We start from the raw sequence: 22,059 nt of genomic DNA on the forward strand, positions 1-22,059 counted from the left end.
TCCGATCCATGTATCCATGGATCCGTAAAAATCATGCGGCCGTCTGAATGGAGCCTTACAGGGGGGTGATCAATGACAGGGGGGTGATCACCCCCCTGTCACTGATCACCCCCCCTGTAAGGCTCCATTCAGACATCCGCATGATTTTTACGGATCCATGGATACATGGATCGGATCCACAAAACACATGCGGACGTCTGAATGGAGCCTGACAGGGGGGTGATCAATGACAGGGGGTGATCAGGGAGTGTATATGGGTGAATGGAGCCTTGAATTCAGACGTCCGCATGTGTTTTGCGGATCCGATCCATGTATCCATGGATCCGTAAAAATCATGCGGCCGTCTGAATGGAGCCTTACAGGGGGGTGATCAATGACAGGGGGGTGATCAATGACAGGGGGTGATCAGGGAGTGTATATGGGTGTTCACCCGCCTGTCATTGATCACCCCCCTGTAAGGCTCCATTCAGACGTCCGTATGCTTTTTGCGGATCCGATCCATGTATCCGTGGATCCGTAAAAATCATACGGACGTCTGAACGGAGCCTGACAGGGGGGTGATCAATGACAGGGGGGTGATCAGGGAGTTTATATGGGGTGATCATGGGTGATCAGGGGTTTATAAGGGGTTAATAAGTGACGGGGGGGGGGGGGTGTAGTGTAGTGTGGTGTTTGGTGCGACTGTACTGAGCTACCTGAGTCCTCTGGTGGTCGATCCTAACAAAAGGGACCACCAGAGGACCAGGTAGGAGGTATATTAGACGCTGTTATGAAAACAGCGTCTAATATACCTGTTAGGGGTTAAAAAATTCGGATCTCCAGCCTGCCAGCGAGCGATCGCCGCTGGCAGGCTGGAGATCCACTCGCTTACCTTCCGTTCCTGTGAGCGCGCGCGCCTGTATGCGCGCGTTCACAGGAAATCCCGGCCCTCGCGAGATGACTCGTATATGCGTCGTCGTGCGCAGGGCTGCCACCTCCGGACCGCACATCTGCGTTAGGCGGTCCGGAGGTGGTTAAACAAGATAGCCTAGCACAGCAATCGGCTATCTCTGGCAGGCTTTTAAAGGGAGTCTGTCACCTCCATATGGCCATCTACAGTGCTTACATGGCTCTGTAGCAAACCTATACAGGATTGTAACAGTACCTTTGTTCTTTTCTTTAGACTTGCACCAGCAGGAAAAACGAAGTTTAATTCATATGCAAATGAGCACTCGCAAGTGCCCAGGGGCGGCGTTCAGTGTGTAGGTGCCCAGGCTGCTCTGCCTTTTCACTTTACTCCTCCCCAGCCTCTGCCTTTGCCCGCCCTCCAAGTCCAGACCTATCGATGAGGCAAAAGACTTGGAGGGCGGGCAAAGGCAGAGGCTGGGGAGGAGTAAAGTGAAAAGAAGGCAGAGCAGCCTGGGCACCTACACACTGAACGCCGCCCCTGCATATGAATTAAACTTTGTTTTTCCTGCTGGTGTAAGTCTAAAGAAAAGAACAAAGGTACCGTTACAATCCTGTATAGGTGTGCTACAGAGCCATGTAAGCACTGTATATGGCCATATGGAGGTGACAGACTCCCTTTAAGTCAGGTCAAAAGGGTAACTTGGGATCCCGTTCTCATCCAAAGTCGCTTTGCTCAAAACTTTGGACTAATGCTGTATGGAGATCCATCTCTGTACACCATTAAAATGTACGGGCTCCGATGAGCTGAAGTCAATTATTCACAAAGTCGCGCAAAACTTTGTTGGATAACTTCGGTAGTTGATTTTGAAAGTGGAAAACCACAAAAACTTGAAACCAAACTCTGCTTGGCTTCTGAAGCACCAGTGATTGCTTGGGTCTTGGCATTTCTTAAGTCCATCAAATGACATTTTGTAAAGGGCTTGTCTTTGAGCACTTTTTATGCTTTACTTATGGGCAGAGGTGTTCCCAGCTTCTCCAAATTTTGAATACCCCAGCCATAAAAGATGCAACTTTTAGCAACGCGCTCCTGCTGAACTGGTTTGCCTAATGCTTAGAGAAGTTAGTTCTCTGCAACCTGCTACCTACTTGACATGCAGCATATATTGGAAAGCTTCAGAACATTTTAGTTGCATAATGCATGTGTTATTTGTGGATTTTTTATTTTTTTTGTGTAGATTTTGCTGTGCGGTTCTCCATATGCATTGTAAAGGGTGTAATCTGCTGAGGACATTCTCTACAAGTCCTTGGCAGAATTGGCATGCTTCAGTTTTGAAAATCTGCAGCTTGCCATGAATTTTGCATAATGTTTTTTTCCTCTACACGTAGACGAGATTTGAAAAGCAGCAGAATGCATTTGAAGCTTTTCTATCTGTCTGTGAGCATAAAAACCAACATATTACCCTAAAAATCCCAGCTCACCTATTGGCCAACACCCAACTAAGATTAAAAAAAATTGAAAAACAGCAAGAAAAAATGGTGGGGAGGAAGTCAAGTACACAAGCTGAGACAGATAGCAAGATTTATAGTTTAGCAATAACTCTTTATTATTACTAAGTTAGAAACAACATACATAAATATTCAAAAACATTCATTTGTATGAAGAAATAACTTAATACCGTATGTGAATAATAGTAGTTAAGCATAGGGAATAGCAAAAGTTTAAATATAAGATATAAAACTATGGTTAAAAAACTTTTTTGTATAAATAAATATGAAATAATTCACTTTTCGTCACATGGAAATAAGCCAGCAGTCCATTTTTTTTTTCCAATTGTAAAATCATTTCATTGACCATGTCTTCAACCACTGAGGAGCCGAATGGTAAATTGTCTGTCTTCGAAAATTTGAACTCAAGTTTAAGTGACTCCCATATGGTTGTTTCCTCCTGCTTGATATTCTGTGGAAGATTAAATTGATGGGTCTTCAAAGTATCTATTATGTCCGCATTGCGGCCATTGATCTGTAGAATGTTGCTATAATGGTTGTTTATAACTTGAACACGCAGAGTTCCCTGGTAACAGCAGCAGTATAGTAACCTAAAAAGAAAGATAGCTAGTTAATTATAATTTTGGGGTGAAACACTAAAGAGTAATTTTACTAAAGATGACATTTCTTAAAGGGAATCTGTCATCAGGTTTTAGCATATTAAGCTGTTACCATTGCAATGTTCAATAAAACTACCTTCTTTCCCGCAAGGGTCTTTTTTCTTTTTTTATGTTGTCATTTAGATTTAAAAAAGTGATTTTTCGGTTATGCTAATGAACCTTCAAGGTGCCCAGAGGGGTGTTATTCCTCTCCTCTAGAGCCCAGCAAAGCCCCCCTGCAGTGCCCAGCCCGCCTTAATTTCAAGCCCAGCACGCCTCCTCATAAATAAATTTCCTCCCACAGCCGAGCTGAACGGCGCCGCCCCCTCCGCTACGTCATTTAATTGATTCAACATACGAACCTTGCTTCATCCATTCTTGCGCATGAAATCTCGCGCAGCCGCAGTATCGCCGACTGCCTGCACCTGTCCGATATTACGGCTCCTGAGGGCAGCAGCCTCAATAGTGTCACTGGGCATGCGCCGAGCCCAGTGACGTAATCAGAGCGTCATGTTGAATAAATTATATGACATAGCGGAGGGGGCGGCGCCGTTCAGCTCGGCTGTGGGAGGAAATTTATTTATGAGGCGGCGTGCTGGGCTTAAAATGAAGGTGGGCTGGTCACTGCAGGGGGGGCGTTACTGGGCTCTAGAAGAGAGGAATAATGCCCCTCTAGGCACCTTGAAGGTTCATTAGCATAACCCCAAAATCACTTTTTTAATCTAAATGACAACATGAAAAAAAAGAAAGAAGACCCTTGCTGGAAAGAAGGTAGTTTATTGAACATTGCAATGGTAACAGCTTAATATGCTAAAACCTGATGACAGATTCCCTTTAAGCCAAGGTGTGATGGAGTATAATTCAACAAATTGATGCATCTTTACCTGTTTTTATTCACTAAATCAGGGATGCTCAACCTGCGGCCCTCCAGCTGTTGCAAAACTACAACTCCCAGCATGCCTAGACAGCCTACAGCTGGACACTCTGCCCAAGGCGGTTCATATATATTTGTGTGTGTGTGTGTGTGTGTGTATGTATATATGTATATATATATATATATATATATATATATATATATATATATATATATTGTAAGGGATTGCTTTCTCAAGCAGGGCGGCGATGACAGATTCCTTCGCAGACAACAGGATTAAGTCCAAACAATGCTTTTATTTTTATGGCACTTCGGCAATTACAGGTGAACCCAGTTTTAACTCACTGGGTACGGAGAGGTTCCATCATCACCAAAACATAATCCCAACAAAATAAACTCCTGCCCGTCTGGGCTCTAGCTTATACAAATTTGTTTCTAGCTCACCTATTGAGCGCAGGTCACACATGGGGAATCGTGCTTCACTAGCCAGCAAGACAGCCAGCTTCCTAGTCTTTTTCCAGGCATAACTCTTTCTCAGACTGACAGCCTGGGATGTGCTTTGATTTCCCCGTAACGATCCCAGCTGGACTACACCTGGGGATCCCTCAGGCTAGGGGAAAACATGCCATGGAATGGGGGTGGACTGGGGAGGTCCTACTACCAAACAAACCTACCTTCCCAGTCCAAATAAAATCCAGCTATTGAACTTTAACAAAAAATAGCTCCAGCAACTACAGTGAATATTAAAAGTCTACACACCCCTGTTAAAATGTCAGGTTTCTGTGCTGTAAAATTTTTTGACAAAGATAAATCATTTCAGAACTTTTTCCACCTTTTATGTGACCTATAAAAAACTAACTGAAATCTTTTTTAAGGTAGAGGTAAGAAAAAATATAAAAATAAAATAATAAACTAATACTTTGTTGAAGCACCTTTTGATTTTATTACAGCACTCATACTCCTTTTTGGGTATGAGTCTATCTGCATGGCACATTTTGACTTGGCAAGATTTGCCCACTCTTCTTTGCAAAAACACTCCAAATCTGTCAGATTGCGAGGGCATCTCCTGTGCACAGCCCTCCCCAGATCACCATACAGATTTTCAATCGGATTCAGGTCTGGGCCATTCCAAAACTTTAATCCTCTTCTGGTAAAGCCATTCCTTTGTTGATTTGGTTGTATGCTTTGGGTTGTTGTCATGCTGAAAGATAAAGTTCCTTGTCATGTTTAGCTTTCTAGCAGAAGCCTAAAGGTTTTGTGCCAATATTGACTGGTATTTGGAACTGTTCATAATTCCCTCTAGCTTAACTAAGGCACCAGTTCCAGCTGAAGAAAAACAGCCCCAACGCATGATGCTGCCCCCACCATGCTTCACTGTGGTCATGGTGTTCTTTTGGTGATGTGCAGTGTTGTTTTTGCGCCAAACATATCTTTTGAAATTATGGCCAAAAAGTTCAACCTTGGTTTCATCAGACCATAACACCTTTTCCCACATGCTTTTGGGAGACTTTAGATGTGTTTTTGCAAAATGTAGCCTGGCTTGGATGTTTTTCTTTGTAAGAAAGGGTTTTAGTCTTGCCACTCTACCCCATAGACCACACATATGAAGAATGCGGGAGATTATTGTCACATGTGCCACACAGCCAGTACTTTCCAGATATTCCTGCAGCTCCTTTAATGTTGCTGTAGGCCTCTTGGTAGCCTCCCAGACCAGTTTTCTTCTCATCTTTTCATAAATTTTGGAGGGACGTCCAGTTCTTGGTAATGTCACTGTTGTGCCATATTTTCTCCACTTGATGACGAGTGTCTTCACTGTGTTCCATGGTATATCTAATGCCTTGGAAATTCATTTGTACCCTTCTCCTGACTGATTCCTTTTAACAATGAGATCCCTCTGATGCTTTGGAATCTCTCTGTGGACCATGGCTTTTGCTTTGGGATGCGACTAAGAAAATTTCAGGAAAGACCAACTAGAGCAGCTGAACTTTATTTGGGGTTAATCAGAAGCACTTTAAATGATGGCAGGTGTTTGCTGACTCCTATTTAACATGATTTTGAATGTGATTGCTTAATTCTGAACACAGCTACATCCCCAGTTATAAGAGGGTTAGCACACTTATGCAACCACATTATTTTTTTGTATTTTTTTAGAGACATAGAAACATAGAATGTGTCAGCAGATAAGAACCATTTGGCCCATCTAGTCTGCCCAATATACTGAATACTATGAATAGCCCTGGGCCCTATCTTATATGAAGGATGGATGGCCTTATGCCTATCCCATGCATGCTTAAACTCCTTCACTGTATTTGCAGCTACCACTTCTGCAGGAAGGCTATTCCATGCATCCACTACTCTCTCAGTAAAGTAATACTTCCTGATATTACTTTTAAACCTTTGCCCCTCTAATTTAAAACTATGTCCTCTTGTAGCAGTTTTTCTTCTTTTAAATATTCACTCCTCTTTTACCTTGTTGATTCCCTTCATGTATTTAAAAGTTTCTATCCTATCTCCTCTGTCTCGTCTTTCTTCCAAGCTATACGTGTTAAGGTCCTTTAATATTTCCTGGCAAGTTTTATCCTGCAATCCATGTACTAGTTTAGTAGCTCTTCTCTGAACTCTCTCCAAAGTATCACTATCCTTCTGGAGATATGGTCTCCAGTACTGAGCACAATACTCCAAATGAGGTCTCACTAGTGCTCTGTAGAGCGGCATGAGCACCTCCCTCTTTCTACTGGTAATGCTTCTCCCTATACACCCAAGCATTCTGCTAGCATTTCCTGCTGCTCTATGACATTGTCTGCCTACCTTTAAGTCTTCTGAAATAATGACCCCTAAATCCCTTTCCTCAGATACTGAGGTTAGGACTGTATCACTGATTTTATATTCTGCTCTTGGGTTTTTACGCCCCAGGTGCATTATCTTGCACTTATCAACATTAAATTTTAGTTGCCAGATTTTTGACCATTCCTCTAGTTTTCCTAAATCCTTTTCCATTTGGTGTATCCCTCCAGGAACATCAACCCTGTTACAAATCTTTGTGTCATCGGCAAAAAGACACACCTTACCATCGAGGACTTCTGCAATTTTGCTGATAAAGAATATTTTTGTTTTCTTCCCTCCACCTTAAAATTTTTAGTTTGTTTTTCAATTCATTTTTTTGCCCGGATAAGAGGCGGGTGCGTTGCGGGAAAATGCTTGATTTTTCAGCGCAAGTGCAAAACATTGTAATGCGTTTTGCACGCACATGAGAAAAATCTGCATGTTTGGTACCTGAACTTCTTCACAGATTGGGTTTGGGTTAGGTGCTGGGTAGATTGTATTATTTTCCCTTGTAACATGGTTATAAGGGAAAATAATAACATTCTTAATACAGAATGCATAGTACAATAAGCGCTATTGTACTATGCATTCTGTATTAAGAATGTTTATTATTTTCCCTTACAACCATGTTATAAGGGAGGTTGGAGGGGTTTAAAAAAAATTAAAAATGTATTTAACTCACCTTAATCCACTTGATCGCGCAGCCCAGCTTCTCTTCTGTCTTCTTTCTTCAGGACCTGGGTAAAGGTTCTGTTTTGACATCACTGTGCTCATCACATGGTCCATCACATGATCTTTTACTATGGTGATGGATCATGTGACGGACCATGTGATGAGCGCAGTGACATCATCACAGGTCCTTTACCCAGGTCCTGAAGAAAGAAGACAGAAGAGAAGCCGGGCTGCGCGATCAAGTGGATTAAGGTGAGTTAAAATTTTTTTAATTTTTTTTAACCCCTCCAGCCCTATTGTACTATGCATTCTGTATTAAGAATGCTATTATTTTCCCTTATAACCATGTTATAAGGGAAAATAATAATGATCGGGTCTCCATCCCGATCGTCTCCTAGCAACCGTGCATAAAAACCGCACCGCATCCGCACTTGCTTGCGGATGCTTGCGATTTTCACGCAGTCCCATTCACTTCTATGGGGCCTGCGTTGCGTGAAAAATATAGAGCATGCTGCGATTTTCACGCAACGCACAAGTGATGCGTGAAAATCACAGCTCATGTGCACAGCCCCATAGAAATGAATGGGTCAGGATTCAGTGCGGGTGCAATGCATTCACATGACGCATTGCACCCGCGCGGAATACTAGCCCGTGTGAAAGGCCTTAGGCTCCCAGCAGCATACGTGTATGGCACTGGGAGGGTCTTTATATATGGAGCACGCTCACGAGCTTCGCGGGTCCCATAGCTGGCGTGTCTCTGCTGTTTCAAGCAGCAGAGGCCTGCGACTAATGTCTGCGACCAGCAATAATGCAGATCACAGGCATTTTACCCTTTTAGATGCCGTGGTTAAGCATGACCAAGGCATCTAAATGGTGAAAAACCCAGAAGTGCGCGCGCTTTCTGATAAAGACCGACTCCCCCATGTGGCATTCTGAAGAGACCCAGTGAATTAGACCTGCAGTTCCTATGTTGGCCTGCAGGTGGCAGGCCAACATAGGATAATAGCAAATTGAGTTTATACTCTAGTTCTATGGAACTACAGTATAAGGCTAGTTTCACACTAGCGTTCGGCTGTCCGCTCGTGAGCTCCGTTTGAAGGGGCTCACGAGCGGACCCGAATGGATGCGGATCCGCTCAGACTGCATCAGTCTGGCGGCGTTCAGCCTCCGCTCCGCTCAGCAGGCGGACACCTGAACGCTGCTTGCAGCGTTCGGGTGTCCGCCTGGCCGTGCGGAGGCGTGCGGATCCGTCCAGACTTACAATGTAAGTCAATGGGGACGGATCCGTTTGAAGATGCCACAATATGGCTCAATCTTCAAGCGGATCCGTCCCCCATTGACTTTCAATGTAAAAGTCTGGACGGATCCGCTCAGGCTAATTTCACACTTAGCTTTTATTTGCCAATATAATGCAGACGGATCCGTTCTGAACTGGAGCCTCCGTCTGCATTATTATGATCGGATCCGTTCACACACATTCCAAAATTATATATATATATATATATATATATATATATATATATATGTATGTATGTATATACTACAGATCGTCCTGCAGTTGGGAGGGTCACAATATTGCGATTTACAAAAACAAATACATATGAGGTATCGTTGTAATCGTAATGACCCAGAGAGTAAAGGACACAGGTCAGTTTTGCTGCATAGAGAACGCTGTAAGGACAAAACCCATAAAACTGTTGTGGAATCGCATTTTTTTCCCATTTCCACCCCACTGCTTCCCACTACATTGTATGCCATATTAAATAGTGGCATTAGAAAGTACAACTTGTCTTGCAAAGAGCAAGCCCTCATACGGCTATATAAACGGAAAAATACTAAAGTTGGCTCCGTAAAGTTAGGGAAGAAAAAGTTAAATGAAAACAAAAAAAAACTCCAGTATCCAGGGGGTTTAAATAATTGTGGATTTTCTGCTTTTCTTGGATCCCACCCAAAGAAAATGTATAAAAATTAGCCAGTACATTATGTATGTACCCCGAAATGGCCATAAAAATGACTCTCTAAGAATTTGGCGACAAACATGATTTGTTTTCGCATATAAAAAGTTTAAACTTACTAAAAGAAGCACATATGTGGTTTCGCAGCATTTGTACTGACTGTAGAATAGACTTACGCTACATGCACACGAACGTTAGGGCTCCGTGCACGGCCACAGACCTTGGGGCAGCCGAATGCGGATTGCGGACCCATTCACTTGAATGTGGTCCACGATCCGCATCGAACGGTCCGCACCGCTAAAAAGTAGTGCATGCGCTACTCTTTTGCGGTGCGGAGGCACAGCCAGAAATACCACGGAAGCACTCCGTAGTTGTAACTGATACTTACACGATTACAGCCACTGAAATCATCATTACAGATAGTACGCTCCTGGGACTCATCTTGAGGTTGCTCTTTGGCTGTTGTAAAAATCTCTCTCAATCATTACTTTCTTTCTGTAAAGATTTTTAGAGGCGGGTCTTTTTGAAAAATGAAACTTATCCAAAAAACAACACCTCATGACTGCTGCATTGATTCATGTGTGTGTAATGCTGGTTTACTCAGTTATCAGATGTTCCCCCCATTCAGGCAGATGGTGGAGAGAGGATGTAAATGAAAGTAAGGTGGAGGAACTGGTTTCCTCATTTGTAAAATCCCTTAAGGCGTGGCCCAATTTATCGTAAAAGGGAGAAAAAAAATTCTTCCTGACCCCAAGTGGTGATCAGACTGGATTATCATGACAACCAGAAATCTAAAAGGAGAGTTTCTTTGATTGGCATTTTTAGGCCAACTATAAGAAAAAAAATAATAAAAAATAAATAAAAGTACACTGGTGAATGTTGCACCAAAATTGTTTAGGCTGCTTTCACATCAGCGCTATTTCCGTTCTTCTGCTCTGTTATAGGAGCAGAAGAATTAAAATAACGGAAGAGCCGCATTCGACACATAACTGACAAGAACGGAGCCTAACAGAACCCATTGACTATAATGGGATCCGTTAGGTTTCCGTTTTCTTAGTGGAACTGGCATAGAGCTCATATCCCCGCTATATACTTACATGTTTAATACCAGAGAATTGCAGGAATATACATATACTTTTTAATATTTTTGCAGATCATTTAGGCTACTTTCACACTAGCGTTCGGGCGGATCCGTTCTGAACGGATCCGCTCATAATAATGCAGACGGAGGCTCCGTTCAGAACGGATCCGTCTGCATTAAAATGGCAAAAAAAAGCTAAGTGTGAAAATAGCCTCGGACGGATCCGTCCAGACTTTCAATGTAAAGTCAATGGGGGACGGATCCGCTTGAAGATTGAGCCACATTGTGGCATCTTCAAACGGATCCGTCCCCATTGACTTACATTGTAAGTCTGGACGGATCCGCACGCCTCCGCACGGCCAGGCGGACACCCGAACGCTGCAAGCAGCGTTCAGCTGTCCGCCTGTCCGTGCGGAGGCGAGCGGAGCGGAGGCTGAACGCCGCCAGACTGATGCAGTCTGAGCGGATCCGCTCCATTCAGACTGCATCAGGGCTGGACGGCTGCGTTCGGGTCCGCTCGTGAGCTCCTTCAAACGGAGCTCACGAGCGGACCAGCGAACGCTAGTGTGAAAGGAGCCTTACTCTACTTATCTTGTACTGCTTTCTAACAATATTAGATGAATGGATTCCTATGACTGCTGCAGTTAAGCTTACCATACGCTTAAAGGGAACCCGTTCCCAGCGACCATCCTACCACTATTTGCATTGACAAGTATCTGTTTTACTTTTGTTGAACTATGGCTTAGTTTCCAAGTTCTGATAATTTTTCTTAATTTGCAAATTAGGCCTTTGTGCAATCAAGGTGTCACCATTGCTCTTGTTGCACCCAAGCTCCGCTCCTTTCCGTGGCCCGCCCCTTCTGGGCTGCTTGCCATTGCCTGGCCCTGTCAATCAAAGCGGCAAGTAAGAAGCTAGACACAGAATGGAGTGAAGCTTGGGTGCAACAAGGGCAATGCTGACTCCCTCATTGCACCAAAGGGCTAATTTGCATATTAGGAAAAAGGTATCATAACTGAGGAATGGAGCGGCAGGTCAACAAAATAAAAACAGTGTTTTAGTCAGGAGAACCACAGCTTGGAAACAGTTTGGTAAGGAGGTTGTTGGTGAGAGATTCCTTTTAAGATATTTTCAAAATGTGAGTAAGGTTACTTTCACGTATGCGATTTCCTTTCCGGTTTTGAGATCCAGCAGAGGAGCCCAAAACAGGAGGAAAACGCTTCAGGTTTGTCCCCATTTATTGTCAATGGGGACAAAACTAAACAAACCGGAATGGAGTGTTCCTGTTTGTTACATTAGTGTTTTTGTGTCCGGCATGGGAAACTGAACAAGCCGGATCCAACACCAAAAACCATATAAGTCAAGGGTGCCGGATCCATTTTATTTTATTTTTTTTGACACAAAAAAACGTAATGTAATGCTTTTTAGTTTCGAATCTGGTTTCTTAATTTTTGATACAACCGGATCTGTTCTGAACGGACGCAGCCAGTTATACTATTCAAACGGAAGCTTTTTGCGGAGGATTTGAGATCCCCTGCCAGATCTCAAAACCGGACAGCATAAATGCTTATATGAAAGTAGGCTAAAAAAGAAAACCAGCAGAACTTGTATTGCCAGGCCCTCTACATTTTGTGAAGTTCGGTACATGCTGGGTCAGATCTGCTGTGTCCTTGCACCGCACAGGCTGATCTTGATTTTCCCTGTTGATCGTTGTGTGAGCATCCTGATCTACACTGATTGGAAAACGCCTGGAACTTCTAGGCGATGTGTAATGTTTTGCTGATTGGTTTGTTTCCTGGAAAATTAATTTACAGTTTAGCGGCATACATCTGTAAGGTGGTACAGCGGGTATATGGTATTTGAGGGGACCACAATATTAAAAAAGGATCCTTCAATGTGTCTATTTTACTGCATGTATAACACACCTATTATAGAGGCCGGGCAATGTTATGATGTGAGTAAGACAAAATACATAATAAGTATTGAACGCCTCCACACATAAGGATATTACAAAACTATAATTTATTGGAAATTATACCATGAAAAATCTGCAGCAGCAGCAGAATATAATTTATAAGATTGTTACCCAAACAATACTTTATTGAAAAATGATATCAGAAAAATACAACAACCTAATTAAGTCATAAAATAGGCAGCAGATAAGAACAAGTAAGAGAGGACTAATAGACCCAGAAGAGGACCGAGGGGTCGGCCACAGCTAAAATAGAAAATAAAGAAAGACTGCCAGCGGGAAGCATATAAAACAATATGAAAGTAAACCTGTTTCAACGAAACTAGGTACGGCAGTCCCTAAGCTGACAGAAACAGCAAATTAACGAAATTAATAAAAAAAATGTGATACCACATGCTGTGTGTCGGCCCCTCGGTCCACTCCTGCCCAACACCGTTTCGCCTGTTAAGGCTCCTTCCGGAGGTGCTGTATTGATCATGAACCGCCTCTTAAATAGTTCTCAAATTGAATTAAAATGAAGACCGGTGCGTGGCATAGATCTAATCGTGAACTCCGCCCATGATGGCGATTGGGTTTACATTAGCAGTGCTACATCATAAGGTCAGGTGCCGAACATCGCGCCGTCCTAGCTGCGTCACGGTCACCTGACCTCCGTCGTGATCATCACATGACCGCAAACGTAGCGGTCATGTGATTGCAGTACTGCACAACGTTTTTGGAGGGACAGAGTATACGCTATATATCAGGCAACTCTCAAAAAGGTACAAGACCCTAGGTCCCCTTCAGGGTCTATTAGTCCTCTCTTGCTTGTTCTTATCTGCTGCCTATTTTATAACTTACAGTAAATGATGTTGTATATTTCTGATATCATTTTTCAATAAAGTATTTTTTGGGTACTTATATGTTTTATATGCCTTTATTTCTTATTTTTGTACCTTTTTGAGAGTTGCCTGATACAAAAGTCTCACTGGGCATGCGCCGAGCCCAGTGACGTAATCTGAGCGCTGTTGCCCTGAGGAGGTTGATGATCGCGCAGGCCGCAGGCGGTACTGCGCCTGTGCGAGATTTCTGGCCGCCGACAGGAAGAAGGACGGGGCATTTCTAGAAGGTAGAAGATGTGGGGAGGGGGCGGAACCGTTTGCCGGGGCTGTGGGAGGTTATTTCAGGATCAGGAGGCGTTCTTGGGATTCAAATTAAGGCGGGCTGGGCACTGCAGGGGGGCATCACTGGGCTCCAGAGAGGAAAAAAACGCCCCTCTGGGAACCTTGGAGCTTCATTAGCATATCATAAAAGGGGCTTTTTTTTTTTAAATCAAAATGACAAAACGAAATAAAGTAAGAAGAAGACTGCAGGAAATAAGGTACTAAGGTACTTTAGTGAACATAGCGGTGGTGACAGCTTAAAATGCTAAAAGCAGGTCAGATTCCCTTTAAATTATGTTGTTGTATTTTTCTGATATTATTTTTCAATAAAGTATTGTTTAGGGTAACAATCTTATAAATGATATTCTGCTGCTGCAGATTTTTCATGGTATCATTTCCAATAAATTATAGTTTTGTAATATCCTTATGTGTGGAGGCGTTCAATACTTATTTGGTTTAGTGCATGTATATAATCTCTGTAATACAAATTCTTTAGGCCTTTTTTCTGTTCCTGTAAATCCTCCCTGACACTTATGAACTGATTGATAACCTCGTGTTGGAGGTGTCCCTGTATTCTATGACACTGTAAGTCAGAAGCGAAAGTGAACAGTCAAATGTTCCAGGAATGTGAAACTTACAGGAAATGCCCTATTGTTTAAATCACGTTTTTATGTTTTGGTGAGTTTTTTCTTCCATGTCACTGTCTATATAATCCTGCAATTATCACATTGGCCCCAAGGCATAATAATAGGTCATGATTTCCTGTTCTGTGCAGGTAACTGTTCATTAGCTATTATCATTATCACTAGGGATGAAACATCCGAAGTCGATTCGCATAAAACTTTGTTAGAATACTCAGTACAGTATTAGTGTGCATTGGCTCCTATGAGCCGAATTTATTACTTCACGAAGTTTCGTGAGACTTCGGGTAATAACTTCTGAAATTAATTTCCACTGTTAAAAACCTTTTACCGAACGCGAGATCTGTTCCAAGGTTACCACTTGGAACCAAACCCGAGTTCAGGAAATGGATTTTGTTGCAAAAATAACCTTGCCACAGGGGTTTGGAGGGGCCTGTTTGCAAGCCTCTTGCCCCAGGATTATGGCCCATATACTAACTTTGAAGGAGAAGACAGATCGGCCGCACAGCCTAAATCTGTGGAACTGTTTTGGACAGGAAAGCCATGCTTGCGGTCGGTCTGCATGGAATGTAGTAACCCCTGCTCGGATCTGGGTGATTTTTGGAAATGTTGTTCGCCTAGATCAGAGCTATCCATGGATGTATAATTTATGGGGATATGTGGGGTTTTGAGGTGTTTTCTGTGTTTTGGGAAAAATTTGTGTATTCTGCCTGTGAAGGTTTCAATACTGTAAATGCATGCGATTGGCTAATGTATAAACTGTGCAGTCTTCCACAAGGTTCCCAGGGGGAGTGTCCCTTTCTGAAAGACCTGCATAAAAGGCTGACATGTAGCCCTCTTAAAGAGTTCCTGTTTTACCCTCAACATAGAGCCTTGTCTCATGTGTGGGGGGGAGGCTGTATCTACACTGGGGATTGCTATACGCTGTATACTCCCCTGGCTCAGCTTGTTCCTGCATCACTCTCTGAAGGAAGAGAGGTTCACCCACTGGAGCCTTGTCGCAGGTCCAGGGTGGGTAGGAGTTGGAGAGACCCCAACCAAGCTGCAGCAGTTTGTGGGGTCTGCAGTGCTTACGGTGTCAAGTGGAGTGCTTGGAGCCCTCTGGAAGCACTAGGAGCATCCATCAACTGAGGTACCCAGTCGGGGTGCCAGGAGATACGTTACAGTTTTTTACAGTACAAATTAATCTATGAAGTTATTACCCAAAGTTTTGCGAGACTTCGCAAAGTAATAACTTCAGCTCATCTGAGCCAATACATTCTAATACTTTAAGCAAAGTTTTATGCAAATCAACTTTGGATGTTTCATCTGAAATCAATTCGCTCATCCCTAATTAGCACTGCGGGCAGAACTACAATAACAAGTAACACCTCTGTATAGATAACACATGATCCACTATTCACAATAGGGGATATCACAGTTTATCTGCTGCCTCCTGACCTCTCCACGGGTCACAAAGCATGCTAGAAATCTCTCTCATAGAAGTCAATGGGGTCAGCTCCTGTCCATTGTGTCTATGGCCCGAACAAAGCTAAAACAAACCTTGTAAACCATTCATTGCCCCAATTGCTCTGCTAGATTTTTTTCAAGCTGACATCTTAGGAGGTGCATGTCCTTTCTCCTGCAACGGATGGATGGCAGTTAAAGGATGGAACTGGGTGTGTGCTTCCATCTCATTGAGGTTTTTGTAAAAGACAGCAGGTGGCGCTATACAGATAGATTTCAATGAATAACTCAGCGGCGGTACTACATTTTGAAGTATTCAGATCCAGGTGCTGGTTTGAAAAATGTAAAATATTTAACATAGTTTAGGCCTATTTTTTTTTATTATTATTATTATTATTATTATTATTGCTTTTTAAATATAGATAGGGATGTGGATAAAAAATCACGGAAAATTCTAATAAAATATGCTTAATATAAAACATGATTTAAACAAGAGGTCATTTTCTGATGACTCCTTCCCTTTAAGCTTCTACAAAATTTAGAAATTATTTCACAGTATTAGAGATCGTTAACGTTGCATATTTAAACACTTAATTTTTTTAATTTGACATTGATATGCCATACATAACTCCATAAAAAGCCTCCTTCATGTTCTCCTAAATCTGTAGATATAACCATTCCACCGCAGTAGGTTATAATGCTTTTGTCCTAACTTGTGTTTTTATCCTTCCTTTTTAGAGTATGAAGATGGTGATTTATCAAGCTGGGTTAATAAGGAGAGGTTTGAGGGGTACCTCCATGTCGATGGGTTTACATTGTATGAGCTTGGTGACACAGGTAATACATCCAACTGTTCTAGAAGTCATATCTGCTGCATCTCATGATCTCATTATTTGCTTGTGTGTTATTTGTATACAGTATTTTTGATGTTTCATGGAAACTTTGGGTTAAAAAATATGAATCACTGTAATTTCTTACTAGGTATAATCTAATTAATATTTGTATCTGTACTGTTTACTATGGGCAACTGCTTACTAGAATATGGGACTGCCAGTGAGAGTAATGGGTCACCGTGTGCTTATGGATGTCGAGTGGTGTCATTTTCAGTAGAAGATGGGTTATATAAAAAAATAAAAACTATAATGAAGCCACTATGTTTTACGATCCATTTTAATTGGACTGGCAGTTAGGTTTGGTAGTGGGAGCTGCCGGTCCACATCCTTCCAGAATGGGTATTCCCTCATGCCTGAGGTGAATGCAGGTGAAGCCTACCCTAATCAGTCTGGCTTAAAGCGCCTCCCAGTTTGCAATCGCGAATATATCCCAGTAAGCGGAGTATGTTAGGTAAGACTCAACAGGCACTCATAACCAAAACCCTAGCCTCCATTCTAGTAGGGCGTTCATAGGAGCAGAGGAAGAGGGGAGATACAATCCCGTTTGGATGTCCCCCTCCCTTCTCTCTCTGATCTTCTTTATACATTCCCTCACCCCCAACTCTGTTGCTATTCTTTCAACTGTCAGAAAACATGTAAAAAAAAATTCCAGTCGGATAACATAATATCATGTAACTACAAGGTGTATTCCCATATAAGCCAATTATGAAACATACACAAGAGATACCATAAAAGTCTGATAGGTTTGGTGATTTTAAGATCCAAACCAGCTGATTTGTAACAGCTATTGTCTTTAATATTTTCTCAGAGAGGTTGCCCAAATAGGGAAATTATGTCCAATGTGAGGAAATGTGAAAAAACAATAAAATAAATATTACTTAGGTTACTTTCACACTAGCGGCACAGACCTCCGGCAGGCTGTTCCGGCGGGTGAACAGCCTGTCGGATCCGTCCTGCCACTAGTGAACGAGTGCCCCCGGACTGCCACTCCGGCTCCATTGACTATAATGGGGGCGGGGCGGAGGCCTGGCGGCCGCACGGTAGCGCATGCCGTGAGGCCGCCGGAATAAATGTACGACATATCATACTTTTATTCCGGCGGCCTGTCGGCATGCGCTGCCGCCGGAACTTCGCCCCCCCATTTCAGTCAATGGGGCCGGAGCGGTAGTTCGGGGGCACGCGTTCACTAGCGGCAGGACGGATCCGTGCCGCTAGTGTGAAACTAGCTTTACCCATTTATTCCCCCACTGTTCCAGCGCTGCTTCCCCCTGTCCTCCTTGCTAATCTCTGCTAACTTGGCTGCAGTGGTAATGTGTCCATGTACCTGTGTGACCGCTGCAGTTAATGGCGTTTTATGGCACAGTTTTTCGCCCAACTCTGACGACCACTTTAAGCAAGTTTTGTCATTCTTTAGGAAAACTTGTGGCTGTTGCAGTGATTGATGAAAATAACAATTCAGTTGAACATATACGGTGAGAACATTCATTTACTATGGGCTTCCAATGTTGCTGCATTCTCATTTTCACCGCTAATAGATATTTATTTCCTGTTATGACTTGTTTTATATATTTCAGTCTCATTTGTATTGTAAGCAGTAGATACAGAAGTTGTAACGGACTAGCTGCTGCTCCCTAATCTTACTTATTTCAGTTGTAATTATGTTAATACCGCCTGCAGCTCAGCTCATTAACACATCAGCCAAGCACTGCGATGTAGCTGACACATACATTGAATGGTCATTTGTTAATAATCTGAGCTCCAGAGTGTACTGATCTGCAAACAATCCCCTAGCTCATTTAACTGCATGATATCACTATCTATGCAAGGTATTAGATAGAGCCACATCATTCAAATTACAAATCCATCAACAGCAGTTTGATAATTTCCAGGTACCATGGTGAAATTTCTTTTACTTCACAGTAAAAATTGCAATTAAAGGGGTTGTCTCACTTCAGCAGATTGCATTTATCATGTAGATAAAGTTAGTACAAGGCACTTACTAATGTATTGTGATTGTCCATATTGTCTCCTTTGCTGGCTTGATTTTTTTCCCCCCATTGCATTATACACTTTTCGTTTCCATGGTTACGACCACAACCTGCAATCCAGCAGCTGTGGCCGTGCTTGAACACTATAGGAAAGAAGCCTAGAGGAAAGAAGGTTTCTACATAAATATAGAAGAGGATTCTTTACTGTAAAAGCTGAGAGACTATGGAAGTCTCTGTTAGAGGAGGTGGTGGTGATGTATTTCTGGAGTGTAATAATATTACAGGCTATAGTTATTAGATTTCTGGAGAAGGTTCAATGATCCAGGAAATTATTCCCCTGCCAGTCAGCTGTTTGCGAAAGCCTTTTCGCTGCTTACCCTAGGCCACTGACATCACAACCAACAGTAGGGGTCCATTCACACGTCCGCAATTCTGTTACGCATTTTGCGGAATGGAATTTTTGTGTATCCGCACTTCCGGGTCTGCATTTCCGTTCCCGAAAAAAAATAGAACATGTCCTGTTCCTGTCCGCAATTGCAGACAAGATTAGGCATATTCTATTATAGAACGGAATGAATAGGGTGGCTCACCTGTTCACCAGCAGGTGCTCAAATCAGTATGGTTCACCCCCACACACGGTTAAAATAGTTCAAATAATGATTGGCACTCTCTCTGGATTCAAATTAAAAAAAACTTGTGTTCTTAAAATAAAGTCAATTTATTAATAAATGCAATCCCAATATAACAGTAAATTCCTAATAAAACCGGTAGTTGATAAAGTTGTGTACACACCTATAAAAATATAGATTATGATATAGACACAACTTTGGATACTCTGTACTAAAAAGGAAAAAATAAGATAAAAATCCCTGTACATTCAGAATAAAATATTCGCAACAATAGGCATGTAAAACAATCCTTTTATATTCAAAATAGTATATTCGCAATAATACTCTTGTGTCTCTTGTAACATGCGATTAATGCAACAATGCTTCCACACTAAAATCTGGCCAGAACAGTAACTGTTTTTTTGCGTGTCCTTTTAAATGCCACTTGTTTGTATAGCAATGGATGTATCCGATATAGATAATTCACAAAAAGCTCACAAACATTTGGACTTTCGATAAGGTAACATAGGTACCTTTTAGAACAAGCTGCAATCCTTCTCCTCTTGCGGCAAAATCCCCTTTAAATTCACCCCATATGCGCACTAACTTACAGTTTGTTGCTGAGGGATCTCGGATTGCAAGCCGGCCGCGGCGTCCCACGTGTCATGAAGCTTGAAGTGATCTTGCCTCTCACAAGAACGCCAAGGCTTTCTCAAACATCTGTTCAGCAGAGTTCAGATACTGATGACATATCTAGAGGATAGATCATCAGTTACAAAGAGTCGGATAACCCCTTTCAAAATAAATGATTTGTGAAGCCATACCACCTGGTTCACATTTCTCCCTTCAAAATAACGCTTCTCCATCCGTATCGTGCTTGCAGAAGGAGGACCCATGACCAGAGCTGTTGCCATAACGTCTAATGAAACCTACTGTACAAGCACAGAAGTAACTAGCGCATGTGCTGTGGGTTCCATTGGAGGTACTTGTACGTCATGTGTGCTTCCAACTACAGTCATATTATGGATGGAGCGCCACATTGTCAGATGTCAGCCTGGTGACATGGCTGCACAAAATGACTAACCCCTTTAATGTCATATCCCTGCAGATATCTAAATACCTTATATTAGCTAATTAATGTGAAAGAATATAAAAGGGTTTTATTTTTTCTCTTTACGATACCTATTAAACATGGTCTAGTAGTCTTTAATGGTGTAAGAGTAAATCCTGTCTCAAGGTAAAATCTGTTGGTACCGGGATATTCAATGCATTATTTCAGCTTTAGTTATTAAAGAAGTTGTCTGGGCTACACATTTTGATGACACATCCTAATCAGTGATGGCCAGTTCGCCGGGTTCGCCCGCAAACACATGCGATCTGCCATCTTAACTCACAAGTCTGGCGATACACAGGTAAGTCCTTACCTGTGCCTGTGCACGAGCCGATCTGAAATGAAATGTGGTCATCGGGAGCAGGCAGTTCCGAGAACAGCCTCCGGGGGCCTTCATCGGGCTGTTCTCGGAGCTGCCTGCACCCAGAGACCGCATTTCTTTTCAGAACGGCTCGCGCATAGGTAAGGACTTACCTGTGCATCGCTGGACTTGTGAGTTAAGATGGCAGCTCGCATGTGTTTGCGGACGAACACGGTGAACTGGTCATTACTGATCCTAATGACAGGGCATCAATATCAGATTGCTAAGGGTCTGATTTCCACCACCCCCACAATCAACTGTTTGAAGGGGCAGCAGCACTCATCCTCTCCGGTGTTTATCTGCACGCTGTCTACTTTGTAGTGGCACTGCAGTGTAATTACACTTGCATGGTAGAGGAAGCTATAATTACACTGCACTACCACTAGTAATTAGCCAGTCGGACCCCTACTGAGCTGATGTTGATGATCTGTCCTGAGGATAGGTCATCAATATCTTTAGTCCTGACCACCCCTTTAAATTAAAATTAAATAAACCTCTCTTTTATCAGGCGCTCTCTTCTGGTTACCACCACCTTTTGTGTTACTGTTTAGGGGACATAACACGACTATGTATTTAGCGGTGTGCAAAATAAGGATGACATCCACATGGTTTCCTTTTTTTGCGGACCAATTGACTTCAAGGGGTCCTTGGACTGCATTTACGGCCAAGAAAAGGATATTTTCTATCTTTTGCGGAATGGATGTACAGATGCAGAAAGCACACGGAAGACATCTGTGTGCTTTCTGCACCCGTATGTCAATTTTACACAAGAGATAGAGAATATCCTATGCTTGGCCATAGATGTGGACCAAGGACAGCCACGTGGATGCCATCTGTATTGTGCCGATCCACATTTTGAAGACCGCAAAATACAAATGGTCGTGTGGATGTACCCTTATAAGCTTCCTAATCGGAGAAGTTTTCTTTAAGAAAAAGTTACTAGTGACTGTGCATAGGTGTATGTCTTACAAATGTCAAGGACTGGTTAAAGTCACACAGTGTAGACCTAAATGAAATATGGTGTAATTCAAACATTGTTTCATATTCCCTTCTTTTATAGATTGAAGTCTATTGTTCAAGAAGTAGCAAGAGACTACAGAGATCAGTTTCACCGGTATGTCCCCATTTTGTTGCTGTGGTTGGCCTGTTACAGTTCGTTCTTTGTCACTATATGTAATCTATACGATCACTACCAGGGAAAGTGTCGTACAAACAACCAGGCATCAGCAACTTTCAGCACTCCAGCTGCTGTGAAACTACATGCAGACATGCTTGGCTGTTCTCACAACTCCCATAGAAGTGAAGAGAAGTATTCGGGGAATTCAGAATCTCTTTAACAATTCTCTGAAAAACCACGCCTTAAATACATAATGAAAAAAGTACCAGGGATTCTGTTCAGGACAGTTGGCTGCTCTTATGAAGTTCTTTAGGTCCTCGGTCTCTTTCAGTGCTTCTGGTGCTCC

The 22,059-nt window shown here is 42.5% G+C and overlaps 1 protein-coding gene across 1 annotated transcript in view; it reads left to right on the forward strand.

Annotated features, from left to right (window-relative positions):
- Window positions 1-22,059, forward strand: part of TMX3 (thioredoxin related transmembrane protein 3) — a 79,681-nt gene that overhangs the window by 48,687 nt on the left and 8,935 nt on the right. The window contains exons 10-12 of the mRNA XM_044294590.1: window positions 16,374-16,472; window positions 17,943-18,000; window positions 21,657-21,710. Coding sequence (XP_044150525.1) covers window positions 16,374-16,472; window positions 17,943-18,000; window positions 21,657-21,710 — 211 coding nt within the window. The remainder of the gene's footprint in view (window positions 1-16,373; window positions 16,473-17,942; window positions 18,001-21,656; window positions 21,711-22,059) is intronic.

The sequence above is a fragment of the Bufo gargarizans genome, chromosome 5, assembly GCF_014858855.1.
Source record: "Bufo gargarizans isolate SCDJY-AF-19 chromosome 5, ASM1485885v1, whole genome shotgun sequence".
NCBI classification, from domain to species: Eukaryota; Metazoa; Chordata; class Amphibia; order Anura; family Bufonidae; genus Bufo; species Bufo gargarizans.